Below are 13953 nucleotides of genomic sequence, written 5' to 3' on the forward strand. Positions count from 1 at the left end.
GGCTCTCGTCCTGGCCTCCCCCCCGCCTCCCCCGGCCAGCCAATCGCGTCCCGCGGCGCCCCCCGCGCGTCATCGCTCTCCCCCCTCGCGCCTCCGCCGGCCTCGTGGTTGGCCCGCTCCGCACGTGGAGCCCGGCGCCGGCATCGCGTGACGGCGGCGCAGGCGCAGTGGCGAGCAAAGCGATCGCGGGGCCGGCTATTCCGGAGTTTGGCAGTTGGCAGCGCAGCGCCGCGCCGGGAAGGACGGAGGGCGGCTTGGGGGGCGGGCATGGCCGGGGTCTCGGCGGAGAAGAGCACGCTGCTTCATCTGTTCGCCGGGGGGTGAGTCGTGCGCCGCCTCCCTCCTCTGCCCCATTCATGCTTTTCTCCCCTGCCCACCCCCCATTCACAATTCCCCCCCTTTCTCATCCCCCATTCATAATTCTCCCCCTTCCCATCCTCATTCATAATTTCCCCCTTCTCATCCCCCATTCATAATTCTCCCCCTTCCCATCCCCCATTCATAATTTTTTTCCCTTCCCACCCCCCCAATTCATAATTCCCCCCTTTCTCATCCCCCATTCATAATTCCCCCCTTCCCATCCTCATTCATAATTTCCCCCCTTCCCACCCCCTCATAATTCCCCCTTCCCACCCCCATTCATAATTTCCCCCCTTCCCACCCCCCATTCATAATTTCCCCCCTTCCCACCCCCTCATAATTCCCCCTTCCCACCCCCATTCATAATTTCCCCCCTTCCCACCCCCATTCATAATTTCCCCCCTTCCCACCCCCCAATTCATAATTCCCCCCCTTCCCATCCTCATTCATAATTTCCCCCTTCTCATCCCCCATTCATAATTCCCCCCCTTCCCACCTCCCATTCATAATTTTCCCCCTTCCCACCCCCCAATTCATAATTCCCCCCTTCTCATCCCCCATTCATAATTCACCCCCTTCCCACCCCCCATTCATAATTTTCCCCCTTCCCACCCCCCAATTCATAATTCCCCCCTTCTCATCCCCCATTCATAATTCCCCCCCTTCCCACCCCTAATTCATAATTTCTCTCTTCCCTTCTCACACCCCCATTCATCATTTCTCCCCTTCCCCATTCATCCCTTCTTGCCCCCATTTTGCCCTCTTTTTGTCTCCTCCCTTTTTCGCCCCCTTTCTTTCATCCCCTCCTCCTTTCCCCCTTTCATTGAGAATTCCCACCCTCCATTCTCCTTTTCAGGTTAATCCTCCCCCTCCCTCCCCATTTTATTTATTTATTTATTTATTTATTTAGTTATATTTATATACCGCCCTATTCCCTGAGGACTCAGGGCGGTTTACAGGAAATTAAAAAATCCAAAATACAAAAATTAAGAACCAAATTAAAAAATATTAAATTAACCCTGTAGTCAATTAAAAAGAACCCCAAATTAAAAATTCCTCCTCAGTCTGGGCCCGAGAGCTCAAAGAGCCAGGTCTTCAGGCCCCGGCGGAATGATCGAAGGTCGGGGGCAGTTCTCAGCTCCACCGGCAGCTGGTTCCAGAGGGCAGGCGCTCCCACCGAGAAGGCCCTATCCCTGGGTGTCGCCCGCCGGCAGTCTCTTACCGGCGGGACCCTGAGCAGACCCTCCCTGTGGGAGCGCACTGGGCGAAGGGCATTTGATGCCGGCAGCAGGTGTTCCCTCAGATATATTTTGCTTTGCCCTTCTTTCTCATCTGTTCCCACCACACACACACACACACACACACACACACACACACGTACACACCCCTCCACACTTTATTTGCTGATCTCCCATGGACAGTAACAGTCTACCTTTGGCTGCCAGGGGCTATGAAGGAGCCAGGACCGACCCCTGCGCTCAGCCCCCCCTTTTGCAATAGGTCCTCAGCTCCACATGGCCTCCGACCTAGTAGATCACCATTGCATCAGATTCCTTAACTCCACATGGCGTCATTGCCGATAGATCACCCCTTGACGTCTTTCTTCCAAGAAAGATTTCCTTGCTTTGCATAACACAACAGACCAGGCAGGCCCCACCCTGAAACAACAAAAAAAACCCAACTTTTTTTTTAAAAAAAAATCAAGGATGTTGTGCAAAGGGCGACGACTTGACGAAATAACCCACCATGCCTGTGTGGGGTGAAGTAACTGATTCAGCAGACAAGCTATAATTAGAGTCATGAGATTTTCTGCTAGTAGGTTATATGTAGTGTTTATTGATGGGGTTTTTTTTGTGGGGGTGGGTGGGGTGGGGCGCGGCCGGGAATTCAACTTCCTCTGTCAAAAATCGGATTTTTTTACTCCAGGGGCCTTAAGCTACGGTGAACGGCGCTGAGAATAACTGTGGGTCATATACCCGAGTCATAGACACCACCTTAAAGGGCAGATAATTATGTAATTACATGTAAGATTATGAAACCTGCAGATTATGGAATCCGCAGATGTCCCGGCATATAGAAAAGGCTTCTTAAAAGATTAGGATGTGTTTCTGGTGGCCTGTTGCTATCTTTGTTATCCAAATGTGTCTTTGGGCACCAGTGGCCACTCTTGGTTTAATCCCTCAATAATATAGCTGGTGTTTATTACATTCTCGCACTTCCTGTTGCTAAAATACTTCAGGGGGGGGAAGAGAGAGAGAGAAATGGGGAACTTTGATAAGGCTTTCTTCCCACCCAGAAGCAGGGTTTCTTAGCAGTTTATCTAAACTTTTTTTTCCCTTGGGGGAGTCCTGATGTGCTGAGAAAACCATCTCATGGACTAATAATAATAATAATAATAATAATAATAATAATAATAATAATAATAATAATAATAATAATAATACCTATATACTTAGATGTTACCTTAATAGCTCTTAGGTCCTTGGTTAGGACTTGAACTGATGTATTATTTTTACATCTGAAAAATCAGATGTATTATTGTTGTTATTGATTTAATCTTCGATTTGATTCAGTCTGATCAAATCGAAGATTAAATCAATAACAACAATAATACATCTGATTTTTCAGAGCCAGCTGTCCTTCCTAGTGGATGAACTTTATGAGACTAGCATTATATATATATATATATATATATATATATATATATATATATATATATATATATATATATATATATATACATATACATATATATATATATATATATATATATATATACATACATATATATATATATATATATATTGCAAACCCCTCGCTCTGTTGGCAGAGACCCAAGTCACACACTGGCCTTTTGTAAATAGCAAACTTGGAAGTGCAAGTCCCTCTAAAATTGTGTCACGCTGTTCCTTGGCCTTCTAAGATTGTATCTATTCTTTCCTGCTCAAGCGGCGATGGTTCCACAAACGCACACACCCATACGCCAGCTCCTGATCATTGCATTTCTCCCTTCCTTTGAAACACAATGTCCCGAAAAGGGTTGCGTCCCTGCTGTTTTGTCCCACGTGGCTTCCTTGGCTGCGTAAGAGAGGCCTTAAGGTCACCTCCTGGCCGTTCCCTCCAAATTGGCTTGAGAAATTTGTGTTCTGAAAAGCGTTAACGGGGCCTGGGGAAGGAAAGATTGCAGGGTGTTCTGAGTGTCTGCTGAAGGAGAACCTCTGATCATCAAGTCAGATCTCTTTAAATCGAGCAAGGAGATCAACTTGGTATAAAACTTGTTCCAAAGGAGTGACTTTAGTGGCAGCAAAGCCTCTTTAGCTAGAGGTGAACCCTTTAAAGGCTTGATGCTTTGAAGTCCAGCCAGGATAGTTTTTAAGCCTGGGGCTAAACTGTAGCGCTGAGCTGAGCTTTTAGACTGTCGCGTGCTTAAAACAAACCAGAGTTTGTGAGCTGAGCTCAAGACTCTTAGAGGGCTCCTGGTTTGGGAGAAGGAACCTTGGCCTTTTCCAGCTTTTTAGCGTGCCAACGTCTTTGCAACTTAATCCATTGTTCTCTGAAGCAACGGGAAACGCTCGTTTGATTTCCTTTCCTTTGCCAAATCCTTGACGCTCAACTTGCATTTGGTGATGCCTTCGCCCCCCCCTCCCCAAACTAGGCCAAAGTTCTCAGAATGGTTCTGAAATGTAGCTCGGCTCACTGGCACGATCTCTCTCTCTTTTTCCTCTTGCTGCGATTCTCAACTTCTGCCTGCCCTTTGGGGGATAACGGTAGCTTGAGGCAAGTAGCATTGGTTAAGTAAAAGTCTTAGAAACGGTCTTGTTTCTATTTTGCAGGGGGTTTGTCTTTTTTTGTGAAAGCTTTGCCGGAATTAATGGTGTGCAAACTTTGTAAAATAAGGGCTTCTTTTGTGGGGCCGTTATTTTCTCCTTCCTTAGAAAGCCGATGGCACAATGGAAATTAAATCTCTTTAGCATCAGCCAGCAGCTTCTCTTTTTAAAAGGTATCTAAGCAATGGAACACGTGGGATTTTCCAGCGTTGCAGCACAGACGATTGGTGCAAATTGGAGCAAAACATTTCTGGTTGACACAAAATGCAGAATTATCAGGAAGGATATCCTGCAGTGACTTCAGGTTTTCTATTCGGGTAGAAAGTTGTGATCCACAACTGCATTTTTGTGGGAGAACATTTATCTGGAAAACGCCTGTGGCTTTGAGCAATGGGTTCAACTTTCTTCCTTGGGACCAGACCATCACATGCAAGCAGAAATATTTTTCTGGCTGCAACGGTTAAACCACCAGCAGGATGGGGATGATGGGATGTGTGAACCCAACACCTCTGCAGTGTTGATCAACCCCGACACGTGTTTTGTGCAATCCGGCAAGTCTGTATTTGTCAACATAGAGGCGTGCATTGGACTTGCCATGTCCCAGCCTATGATTAGATTTGAAAATCATTAATCTGGGCAGGAAAGATTTTATAATGAGACGTGATGATAGGGAATATAACCTCAGATGTTTTTTTTTCTTTGAAAACGTTGGGCTGTTGCAAGTTGTTCTTTCCTGGTTGGCAGATGCAACTGGCGGAAAAACACAAACCGACTTGCTTGGTACGGCTTAAACATTAATTCATTTCCGGCAGGGAAGGCTTGCATCTTTTTTTTTTTTTGAAACTGCTAGTTAATTCACAAAATCTTTTAAAACGGGGCCGGACAAAGTTTACGGCCCCTTTACATCCTATGGACTTCAACTCCCAGAATTCCTGAGACAGCCACGGCTGCGGAATTCTGGGAGTTGAAGTCCACAGGATGTAAAGGGGGGGGGGCGAAGTTTTGTCCAGCCCTGTTTTAAAAGATTCTGCACATCATTTGGATACGCAATGGAGCTTCCCCATTGATTTTGCTTGTCAGAAGGTCGCAAAAAGCAAGATCGCCCACGATCCCGGGACTCTGCCACTGTCATAAAGACGAACCGGTTGCCGAACATTTCTGAATTTTGATCGCGCGCTGCAATCGTCGTCGGTGTGAAAAACGGTCGTAGGTCACTATTTTCAGTGTCGTCGTAACTTTGAACAGTCGCTAAACCAACGGTTGTAAGTTGGGGACTGTAAGCATCCCACCTGCCAAAGGTGGGGCCTAGCAGTTATTCACAGATAGGCTGCCTCTGAACAGGGAAGCTCAACGGAGCAATCTGAGTGAATGGCTTTCTGGAAACCGTTCTCCTTTAAAAAAAAAAACATTTTAGCAAGAATCCCCAGGGTGTCCAAAGAAAAGAAAAAAATTCTTTTGTCCAGCGTGTTGAGATTTCAAGCTTCGTTAAAAAGCCTCAGCCGTGCAAAATCCATCCAGGTTGTTCCACTGGTTAATTCTTCTCACCCGTCGGGAAATTTCTCCTTAGTTCCAGGTTGCTTCTCTCCTTGATTAGCTTCTATCCGTTGCTTCTTGTCCTGCCTTCGGGCGCTTTGGATGGATAGGTTCACACACACACACACACACACACACACACACACCCTTTGCGGCAGCCCCTCAAATTTTGGAACACTACTGCTAAAGCGAGCGGCTAAGCCGGGCCCTGTGGTGGGGGATGAGGGGTGTTGTAGTCCTGGCCGAAGTGGCAGGGCTCCTGCACCCGCTTTAGGCAGAACCAGGTACCCTATAGCCCAGTTTAGAGGTTGCACCGTTCAATCCGGCGTTGTTGATATTTCCAACTCTGTTGAAAGAGGGCAGCAGCAATCGGGATTTGCAACGGCGTGCAAGGCCCGGCTGCGCCAACGAAAATATTTGCTCTGCCAGAGCAGCTGTATTACACCAGAGCGGCTGGTTAACCTTTAGCTTTTATTTTATTTTTTTTAGGAAGGCCACTGCAGGGCCCGCGGGCTCTTCTCCCAAACAGCGCCGAATTTCATTTCATTTAAAAAAAAAAATTATGTCAGCTTGAGACGTCCCTCTGATCTCGCACGAAGGGAAGGCCTCCGCTTCGCCGCCTGGTTTTGGAAAGGGGCAAATTCGCGGGAGGTTGGGCGCAAGCTGCCACAATTCCTGCGCTGGAGCCTCCTTGGAGAGGCTGGGCACTGCTGTAGCCGCCCAGGCTAAACGATCAGGGCTCTCTCTTTTTAGCCCATCACTGTTAGCCTTGCCCAGCCACCACCGCCCAAGCCTGTAGTTTGCAAGTGGGGCGAGAAGGTCTTGGGAATCCCTCCCTAGCTGTTTTGCAGCGGGGGAAACTGAGGGCTGGGGCGGCGGTTTGCCAAATCCAAGCAAAAGTTGGTCCTTAATGTAGTCGTAGCTCAAACCTCTTGAGTGATCTGGGGAAACCCTGCCGCTTTGCAGAGAAGGCATTTGCAGCCAGCTGAGAAGCGCAGTGCAGCAAAAGTGGTTCTTTTTGTGTGTGTGTGTGTGTTTTGTTTCCCCTCTTCTTTTTCTGGAAAACCACGGCTCCCCCCTTTTCTTTCTTTCTTTTTTTTCTTTCCTTTCCTTTCCTGCCTGATTTTCACATGGCCTCCCAGTGGCCTCTCTGGGGGTGCTAAAGACAGCAGGAATGTTATCTCCCCCCACCCACCCACCCCCAATTGGGGAAATGGTCATTTCTTTTGAAGCTGTTGATCCGCCCGTCCTGAAGATGCCCTACGTTTGCTAACTCCATGGCTGAGCTTTGATTTGGGGTGCAACACCCACCCCATTTCTTATTTACTGGAAGGGAAATGTCTGATGGGGGGGTTGTCTTATTTTCTGGAAATTGAAAAACTTCAATGTACTATATGCGGGGGTGGGGGTGGGGAACTCTCTTCCCAACTTAGGGGGGGGGGAAAGCACCTTTGCCAACTTAGGACCTGGAGGGGGAACTTTTAATATGATCTTGTGTGGCTCTTAAGACCCTTGTGGAATCAAGAGAGTGCAGGATGAAATTGGAAGCAAAGTGATGAAGGATAAGCTTAATTTATCAGCCTGCCTGCCTCTCTCTCTCTCCCTCTCCATCCATCCTCTATCTATCTATCTATCTATCTATCTATCTATCTATCTATCTATCTATCTATCTCTCCATCCTTCTATCTATCTATCTATCTCCATCAATCTATCTATCTATCTATCTATCTATCTATCTATCTATCTATCTATCTATCCATCCATCCATCCCCTCTCTAATCTTTCTACTATCTATCTATCTATCTATCTATCTATCTATCTATCTATCTATCTATCTATCTATCATCTCTATATTATCTCTGTCTCTCTCTCTGTCTCTCTCTCTCTCTCCCCACCCTACCCTACCCTACCCTACCTACTGGTATCTCTCTCTCTCTCTCTCTCTTCCTCTTTCTCCCCCTATCCATCCATCCATCCATCCATCCATCCATCCATAAATGAAATGTATTTGCCACCCATCTCGTATCCAGTGGGCGGCTTAACAACATAAAAGCATTAAAAACATGAAAATCATCCATCATAGGAACACAGCCAATAAAACCATTAATAAATAAGGTTGTTAAGACCCAGATGGCGAAGGAAGGAGGGGGTGAGGGGGGTGTTAGCAGATAGAAGAGTTCCTTAGGGGCGGGGGGGGGCGGCTATATCGATTTGATGACTTAATCCATAAAAACTGCACCCGGTTGAGGAAAGACTGGTGAATTAGCTGGGTCTGGTGGTCTAACCTAACGCTTTGTCTCTTTTCACCTCAAGCTTTCAGCACATTCTGCACCACGCAAAGTGAGCCTGGTCTTAATAGCTTAGCCTGCTTAATTGGAATTTTAAAGTAGGTTTGTTTTTTTAAGCAACAGAAGGTTATATGTTGGGGTTTCTCCTCTCTCTCTCTTTTTCCTCCTAATGTTGGATTTTTTTCTCTCCCCCCCCTCCTTTTTTTGGTACTTTGAACTTTGCCAGATGCGGAGGGACGGTGGGGGCCATTTTCACCTGCCCTTTGGAAGTGATCAAGACAAGGCTTCAGTCCTCAAAGTTGGCTTTCCGGGCTGTCTACTACCCACAGATTCATCTGGGCACGCTCAGCGGTGAAGGCGTGGTCCGCCCCACATCTCTGCCCCCAGGTGTCCTCCAAGTGTTGAAGTGAGTGTCTGAAATGGTATAGGGTTTCCTGCCTGAGCAGGGGGTTGGACTAGATGACCTCCAAGGTCCCTTCCAACTTCTTCTTCTTTTTCTTATTATTATTAATAATAATATTCTTCGCATATATCTAAAGATTTCTTATCATTGTTTGTCAGTCTCAGGCATTGCTGGCTGAGGAATTCTGGGAGTTGAAGTCCGCGGCTCTTAAAAGCGGCCACGTTTGAGAAACACTGGTTCCTATCTTAACCTTTCGAAAAATTTATCGGAAAAGTTAGAAAAAAATTCCTAAGCGTTTTGCACTCGGGGACCCTTTCCATTTTTTAAAGGTTGTGGAGGACCCCAGAATTATCATTTTTTTTCTCCCCAATTTATTGCAATTTGAAAACCGGGACCCTTGGAGAATATTTTATCTTTGGAATGGGGTCAAAGTAACAATACGAACATACACACACACACACAGGCATCAACGCAAATAAAAGATTTCCTAAGAGAAAACGACAGGTTTTGTGGTTTGTTTTTTTTTTTTTTTTTGGAAACAAAAGGCGTCCTTATTTTGCGTTTGACCAATTCAAAAGATCAGCAAGAAGAGCAACTTTGTTTGCACGTATCTTCAATATCCAGTAAATGATATTTGCTTTCAGCAGCAGATCGTCCTTGTCCTTGTTGCCTTCTCGGTGTAATTTTTCAGAGAGGGAACATTCTCAGGGAATGCCAGGGGAGGAGGAGGGAAAAAAAAAAAAAGCTTGCTTGGCGTTTTAAAAATATCCCACCCCACCCACACACCTTGGCAGCCTCTCTGCTGAGTTTGCACGCATTATGTAAGCACAGAGAGGCTGGAGGCAGGGAGAGAGAGGGGTGTGTGTTTGTGTGTGTGTGTGTGGGTCTGGCTTTGGATAAATAAGTCTTAACGAAAGCAAGTGTTTTTTTTAACGCCACAGTTGCGAGTTTTACTTTAAAATGCCCAAGCTGTCCTCGTCCTGGCCTGTTTCCCTTTAAAAAAAAAAAAAAAACTCCGTTCCCACGGAAAAATGGAATTAACAAGTCTCCTCCGAAGGTGGCTGTGGACTTGTAAACACAATGCAGGGTTTGTGTTTCCTGTGTCGGCTCCGAAACCACAATTAATTCTTAATTTTCAGCAGGCAAGCGGAAGGAGACTAAAGCAAGCGCCCGAATGTTTGGGGACCGATTTGGGTGTGTGTGTGTCTGTGTGTGTGAGACACATCTCGGCCTGATTTGCTTAAAACCAAGGGCAAAATTTTATCCAGTCCCTGAACGGCTGAAAAATAAACGCAAAGTGAAGAGAATCCCAATCAGGGGGAAAACTCCTTCTTAATTGCCAACTGCTTTGAACAGATCTGCTGAATTTTCTCCTTTTCTCTCTCTCTCTCTCCCCCCTTCTTTCTTTCTTTGTTTTGTTTTTCAGGTCCATTTTGGAAAAAGAGGGTCCAAAGTCACTTTTCCGTGGGCTGGGGCCCAATCTGGTCGGAGTCGCGCCCTCCAGGTACCAATTGAACGGCAGTTTTTAATTTTTTCCCCATTTTTTCCTTCCCGCCCCCAGAGGATTCGCTTGCTCCTGGGTGCAGGGATTTGGGGGCCCGAGGGAAATTCTGGTCTTCTGAATAATTGTGAAGGATGTGAGGATTGCTACTTAGATCCTCCTTGGTTTTAAAGGCAGAAATGGAAGTGAAATATAACCTCCTCTGTTGGCGATTGGGGGAAAAAAAATTACGGTAGCTATTGAACTGGGGGAAAAGTGCTGCTTCGGTCCCCTGGAGTTTGCAATTGGTATTGCAGCTAGTCTTCAACTTATTCATTCGTTTCGTGACCATCCAAAGTTAACAAGAGCACTGAAAAAGAGGGACTTGTCACCCTTTTTCACACTTGCAGCATCTCCACGGTCAGGTGATCCAAACCGACTCCTATTTATGACGGTCGCAGTGTCCTGCGGGGGTGGGTCCACTTGATCTCCTTTTGCAACCTCCTGACAGGCAAATATACATTGTTATATAATAGTATTAGAGCGTAGCCTTGTGATAATAGTAACTGTGGCAAGGAAGGTGGTACAACGGGGCAAACCCTAATTTAACAAATGTCTCGCATAACGACAAAAAATTGGCGGCGCAAGGCAAGGACTCCCCGTAAATTTGTTTTGCCTCTTTGCAGGGCTGTTTATTTTGCCTGTTATTCCCGGGCGAAGGAGCAATTCAACCACGTCTTTGTACCCAACAGCAACATCGTCCATATCTGCTCAGCAGCTTCCGCAGGTTGGTTCACCTGTCCCAGGTGTGTGGCAAGTCTGGCTTGGCTCGTATTTGTCCAGCTGGACCGAGCAACATGCCACCTTTTGAGGGTGAAAATTATATTTCGAGGCCAGGCTGCGACATTCAGTGGGGGGGGGGGAACCTGTGTTCACCGGGCTGTATAAAGGGCTGACCCCATCTTTTTTCTCTTTTTTTTGCTGGTTTTCCTTGCTCTCCTCCAGCTTTTGTGACGAATTCCCTGATGAATCCCATCTGGATGGTGAAAACCAGGATGCAGCTAGAAAAAAGGTAAGGGGGAGGAGCACCGCTGGGGGGGTATTCTGGGAGTTGAAGTCCACCCACCTGAAAGCTGCTGACGTTGAAACCTGCAGCCCTGGAGCCTTAAAGTTTTAGATGCGAACGGGATGTATTCCTGCTTTGAAATATATTTTACTAACTAGTTGTAAGCGCCAGGCGAGCTATTTTAAAATCTAGCGAAGCCAACTACTCGTTCGCTCTTCCATTTCTGTCGGCTAGAGTCCGCGGCTCAAAGCAAATGAACACGCTGCAGTGCGCCAGGTACGTTTACCGCTCCGAGGGCATCCGGGGTTTTTACCGGGGCCTCACCGCCTCCTACGCCGGCATCTCCGAGACCATCATCTGCTTTGCTGTTTATGAGAGACTGAAGCAGCTCTTAAAAGATCCCGCCCTGTCTCCTTTCACCGGAAACCCGGAGAAGCATTCCACCAATTTCCTCGGCATCACGGTTGCCGCCGCCATTTCCAAAGGATGTGCGTCGTGTATCGCTTACCCACACGGTAAGGGGTTGTTTTTTCCCCCCCCCACCCAGATATCTCAACCTCCCCCGGCCTGGCAAAATATCACCCAAGAAAAGCCAGGCTTTGAGGAATTTGCCTCCGCTTGTTGTGAAAATCCCAAGTTTCTAGTCCTTATCGTCCCGAGCGCACCTTGCTCTGGGAATTCCTCCCAGCAGCGTTCCTTTGCGAGAGAAAACGGGACAACTGCACACTTTCCCGCAGAAAGGCAGCGGGCGGGGGGAAATTAAATCGGGCAGAATGCAGACGTGTTAAATGTGCCAGCGTGGCCAAAAATTCAGCATGCCCCGTTTTGATAAATTCAAGGGCAGCAGAAGTTAAGCGAATTTGGTTGAAAACTCTGCTTTAAAGTAACTTTGCGAGGTGCTTAACGAGGCTTGATAAGTTTTTAGATCTTTTCTGGGTTTGGAATCTTGTTTTCCCCCCTCCACCTCCCCCTTCTAAATTTGGCATTGCAACGGTGGGAGACTTCCATTAGCCTGCCAGATTTTTATAGATTCTTGGATGCCCCGCCTGCCAAAAAAATTCCGGGCTGAATTTGAACACAGGCCTCTCTCTGTCCCCAGAGGTCATCCGGACGAGGCTACGCGAGGAAGGAACCAAATACCAGTCGTTCATCCAGACGGCCCGGCTGATATTCCAAGAGGAAGGATATTTTGCTTTTTACCGCGGACTCTTTGCCCAGCTTATGAGGCAGATCCCAAATACGGCTATCGTCCTGTCCACCTACGAATTGATCGTGTATCTGCTAGAAGAGCAGGTTAAGTAGCCGTCCGAAGCCAGACCACATGCAGCCAGTAACAAAACAAAATAGCACTACGATTGTGGGACTGTTCGCACAACAGACTAGGGAAAGGAAAAAAAAAAACCTTTGAAACGGGAGAGTCTGTTTTGCTGGATGTTATTTTTTTCCCCTTTTGAGGAAGGGGCATTTCTCCCCTCTACACCCCCACCCCACCCCTTTTTCTGTGCAATTTCCCTTCCAGCGTCTTTCGTTTTTAAAGGTACGTATGTTAGTAGGGTTGTTTTTTTTTTTAACTTAAACGAGACAAGGTTCAAAAATTAAGAGAATGACTAAATTAAATTATGCTATTTAATTTCTGTGGACAGCCTCTTCTTTTATACGCTCGTGGTTTTTTGTTTTTTTTTTAATCGTGGAAAGTTGCAATTCTGTGATTGGGAGATGCTTCTTGGGGGGGGAAAATATGCCACTTCCTGTGAAATGTTCAGAGGGGCGTGGAAATTGGTTGGGATGCATCAGTCTAAGGTTTTCTATTTATTTTCTACAGGGGAATTTCTGATGAAAGTCAGATTGGAACGCCATTGCACAGCCTACATATTTATATACTGAATTTATTTTTCACCTGACATGATCAGACTGGGGTACAGTAGAAGCCAACAATATAAAACTTTGTGCCTTTCTTACTTGTTTTATATAGGAGAAGCATTCCACCAATATAGGACTTTGTGCCTTTCTTACTTGTTTTATATAGTATATAATTTACACGCGTGTTCTGTTGAAATGGAATCTCAACAGACAGCTGAGCACTAGTAAGAACTTTAGCTCAAATGGAGAAATTTAGGAACAGACATCTCCCCCCCCCCCCAAACACACACAAAAATTATACATTTGAGTGTCACGCAGACTCAATTTTTCAGAGAGGCAGCCTCTGGGTTTACAAGCTAAGCCAGGAGTCTTCAAACCTCGCCCCCTTTTATGACTTACAAGTCATAAAAGGGCCAAGTTTGAAGACCTCTGAGCTAAGCAAAGTTAAATTGTGTTGGGAATGGAATGGAGACCACCCAGTAATCACCCAGAAGGGAAATGGGAAACTACTTTCACATTGGTGCCAAATGGAGAAACTTGAGTTGTAGGAAAAGGAGGAGGAAGGCGTGTGGGGTACCTACGTTTGCTGTTAAAAAATAATACAAGCGGAATAAAAATAATAACGAACGAACGAATGCCAAACGAAAGAGAGGAGGAAGAGACACGGGGAAAGGTGGGCTTCCAAACCCCGCTGCCTTCTACCTGTGTCACTTGGAGATAGGGGCTTAATTTTAACTGGGGTTTTATTTATGCAGGGACAAATATAATTTTTTTTAAATTTGTTTTTAACTTTTGTATTTTGGTTTTTTAATCACCCTGTAAACTGTCCTGAGTCCTTCGGGAAAGGGCGGTATATAAATGTAATAAAATAATAATAATAATAATAATAATAATAATAATAATAATAATAATAATAATAATAATAACAGGGGTCAAGAAAGACAAAATACACGTCCACTGAAGATGGATCTCGGGCGGGAACTTCCGTTATTCCAAATTTCGAAGGACTTTCCTCCATCAGAAGGCTCCCCGCCACCCCCACCGTCCCGAAAAGCCTGGCTCCGGCACGACGCGTCCCGGCGGAAACACGAGACAAGACACGCGGGCGCTCGCCCTGGCATCCTGGTGCGTGGGTT

General features: G+C 46.3%; 1 protein-coding gene across 1 annotated transcript; it reads left to right on the top strand.

The window, feature by feature from the left end:
• The first annotated feature begins 205 nt into the window (after positions 1–205).
• SLC25A33 (solute carrier family 25 member 33) lies at positions 206–12742 on the top strand. Its single transcript, XM_083375607.1, has 7 exons — positions 206–320; positions 8235–8414; positions 9838–9915; positions 10578–10678; positions 10897–10963; positions 11192–11472; positions 12057–12742. Exons 1-7 carry the CDS (start codon positions 268–270, stop codon positions 12257–12259), a joined length of 963 nt encoding a protein of 320 aa, XP_083231733.1. The 5' UTR covers positions 206–267; the 3' UTR covers positions 12260–12742.
• The last annotated feature ends 1211 nt before the right edge of the window (positions 12743–13953 follow it).

The sequence above is a fragment of the Vipera ursinii genome (assembly GCF_947247035.1).
Source record: "Vipera ursinii genome assembly, chromosome: 17".
Classification (NCBI taxonomy): Eukaryota; Metazoa; Chordata; class Lepidosauria; order Squamata; family Viperidae; genus Vipera; species Vipera ursinii.

Bases quoted from the DNA above. Each gene is read 5' to 3' on its own strand.
- SLC25A33 (XM_083375607.1), top strand. From the start codon at position 268: ATGGCCGGGGTCTCGGCGGAGAAGAGCACGCTGCTTCATCTGTTCGCC. The intron at 8,415-9,837 runs GTGAGTGTCTGA...TTTGTTTTTCAG, and splicing joins GGTGTCCTCCAAGTGTTGAA to GTCCATTTTGGAAAAAGAGG. The intron at 10,964-11,191 runs GTAAGGGGGAGG...TCTGTCGGCTAG, and splicing joins AGGATGCAGCTAGAAAAAAG to AGTCCGCGGCTCAAAGCAAA.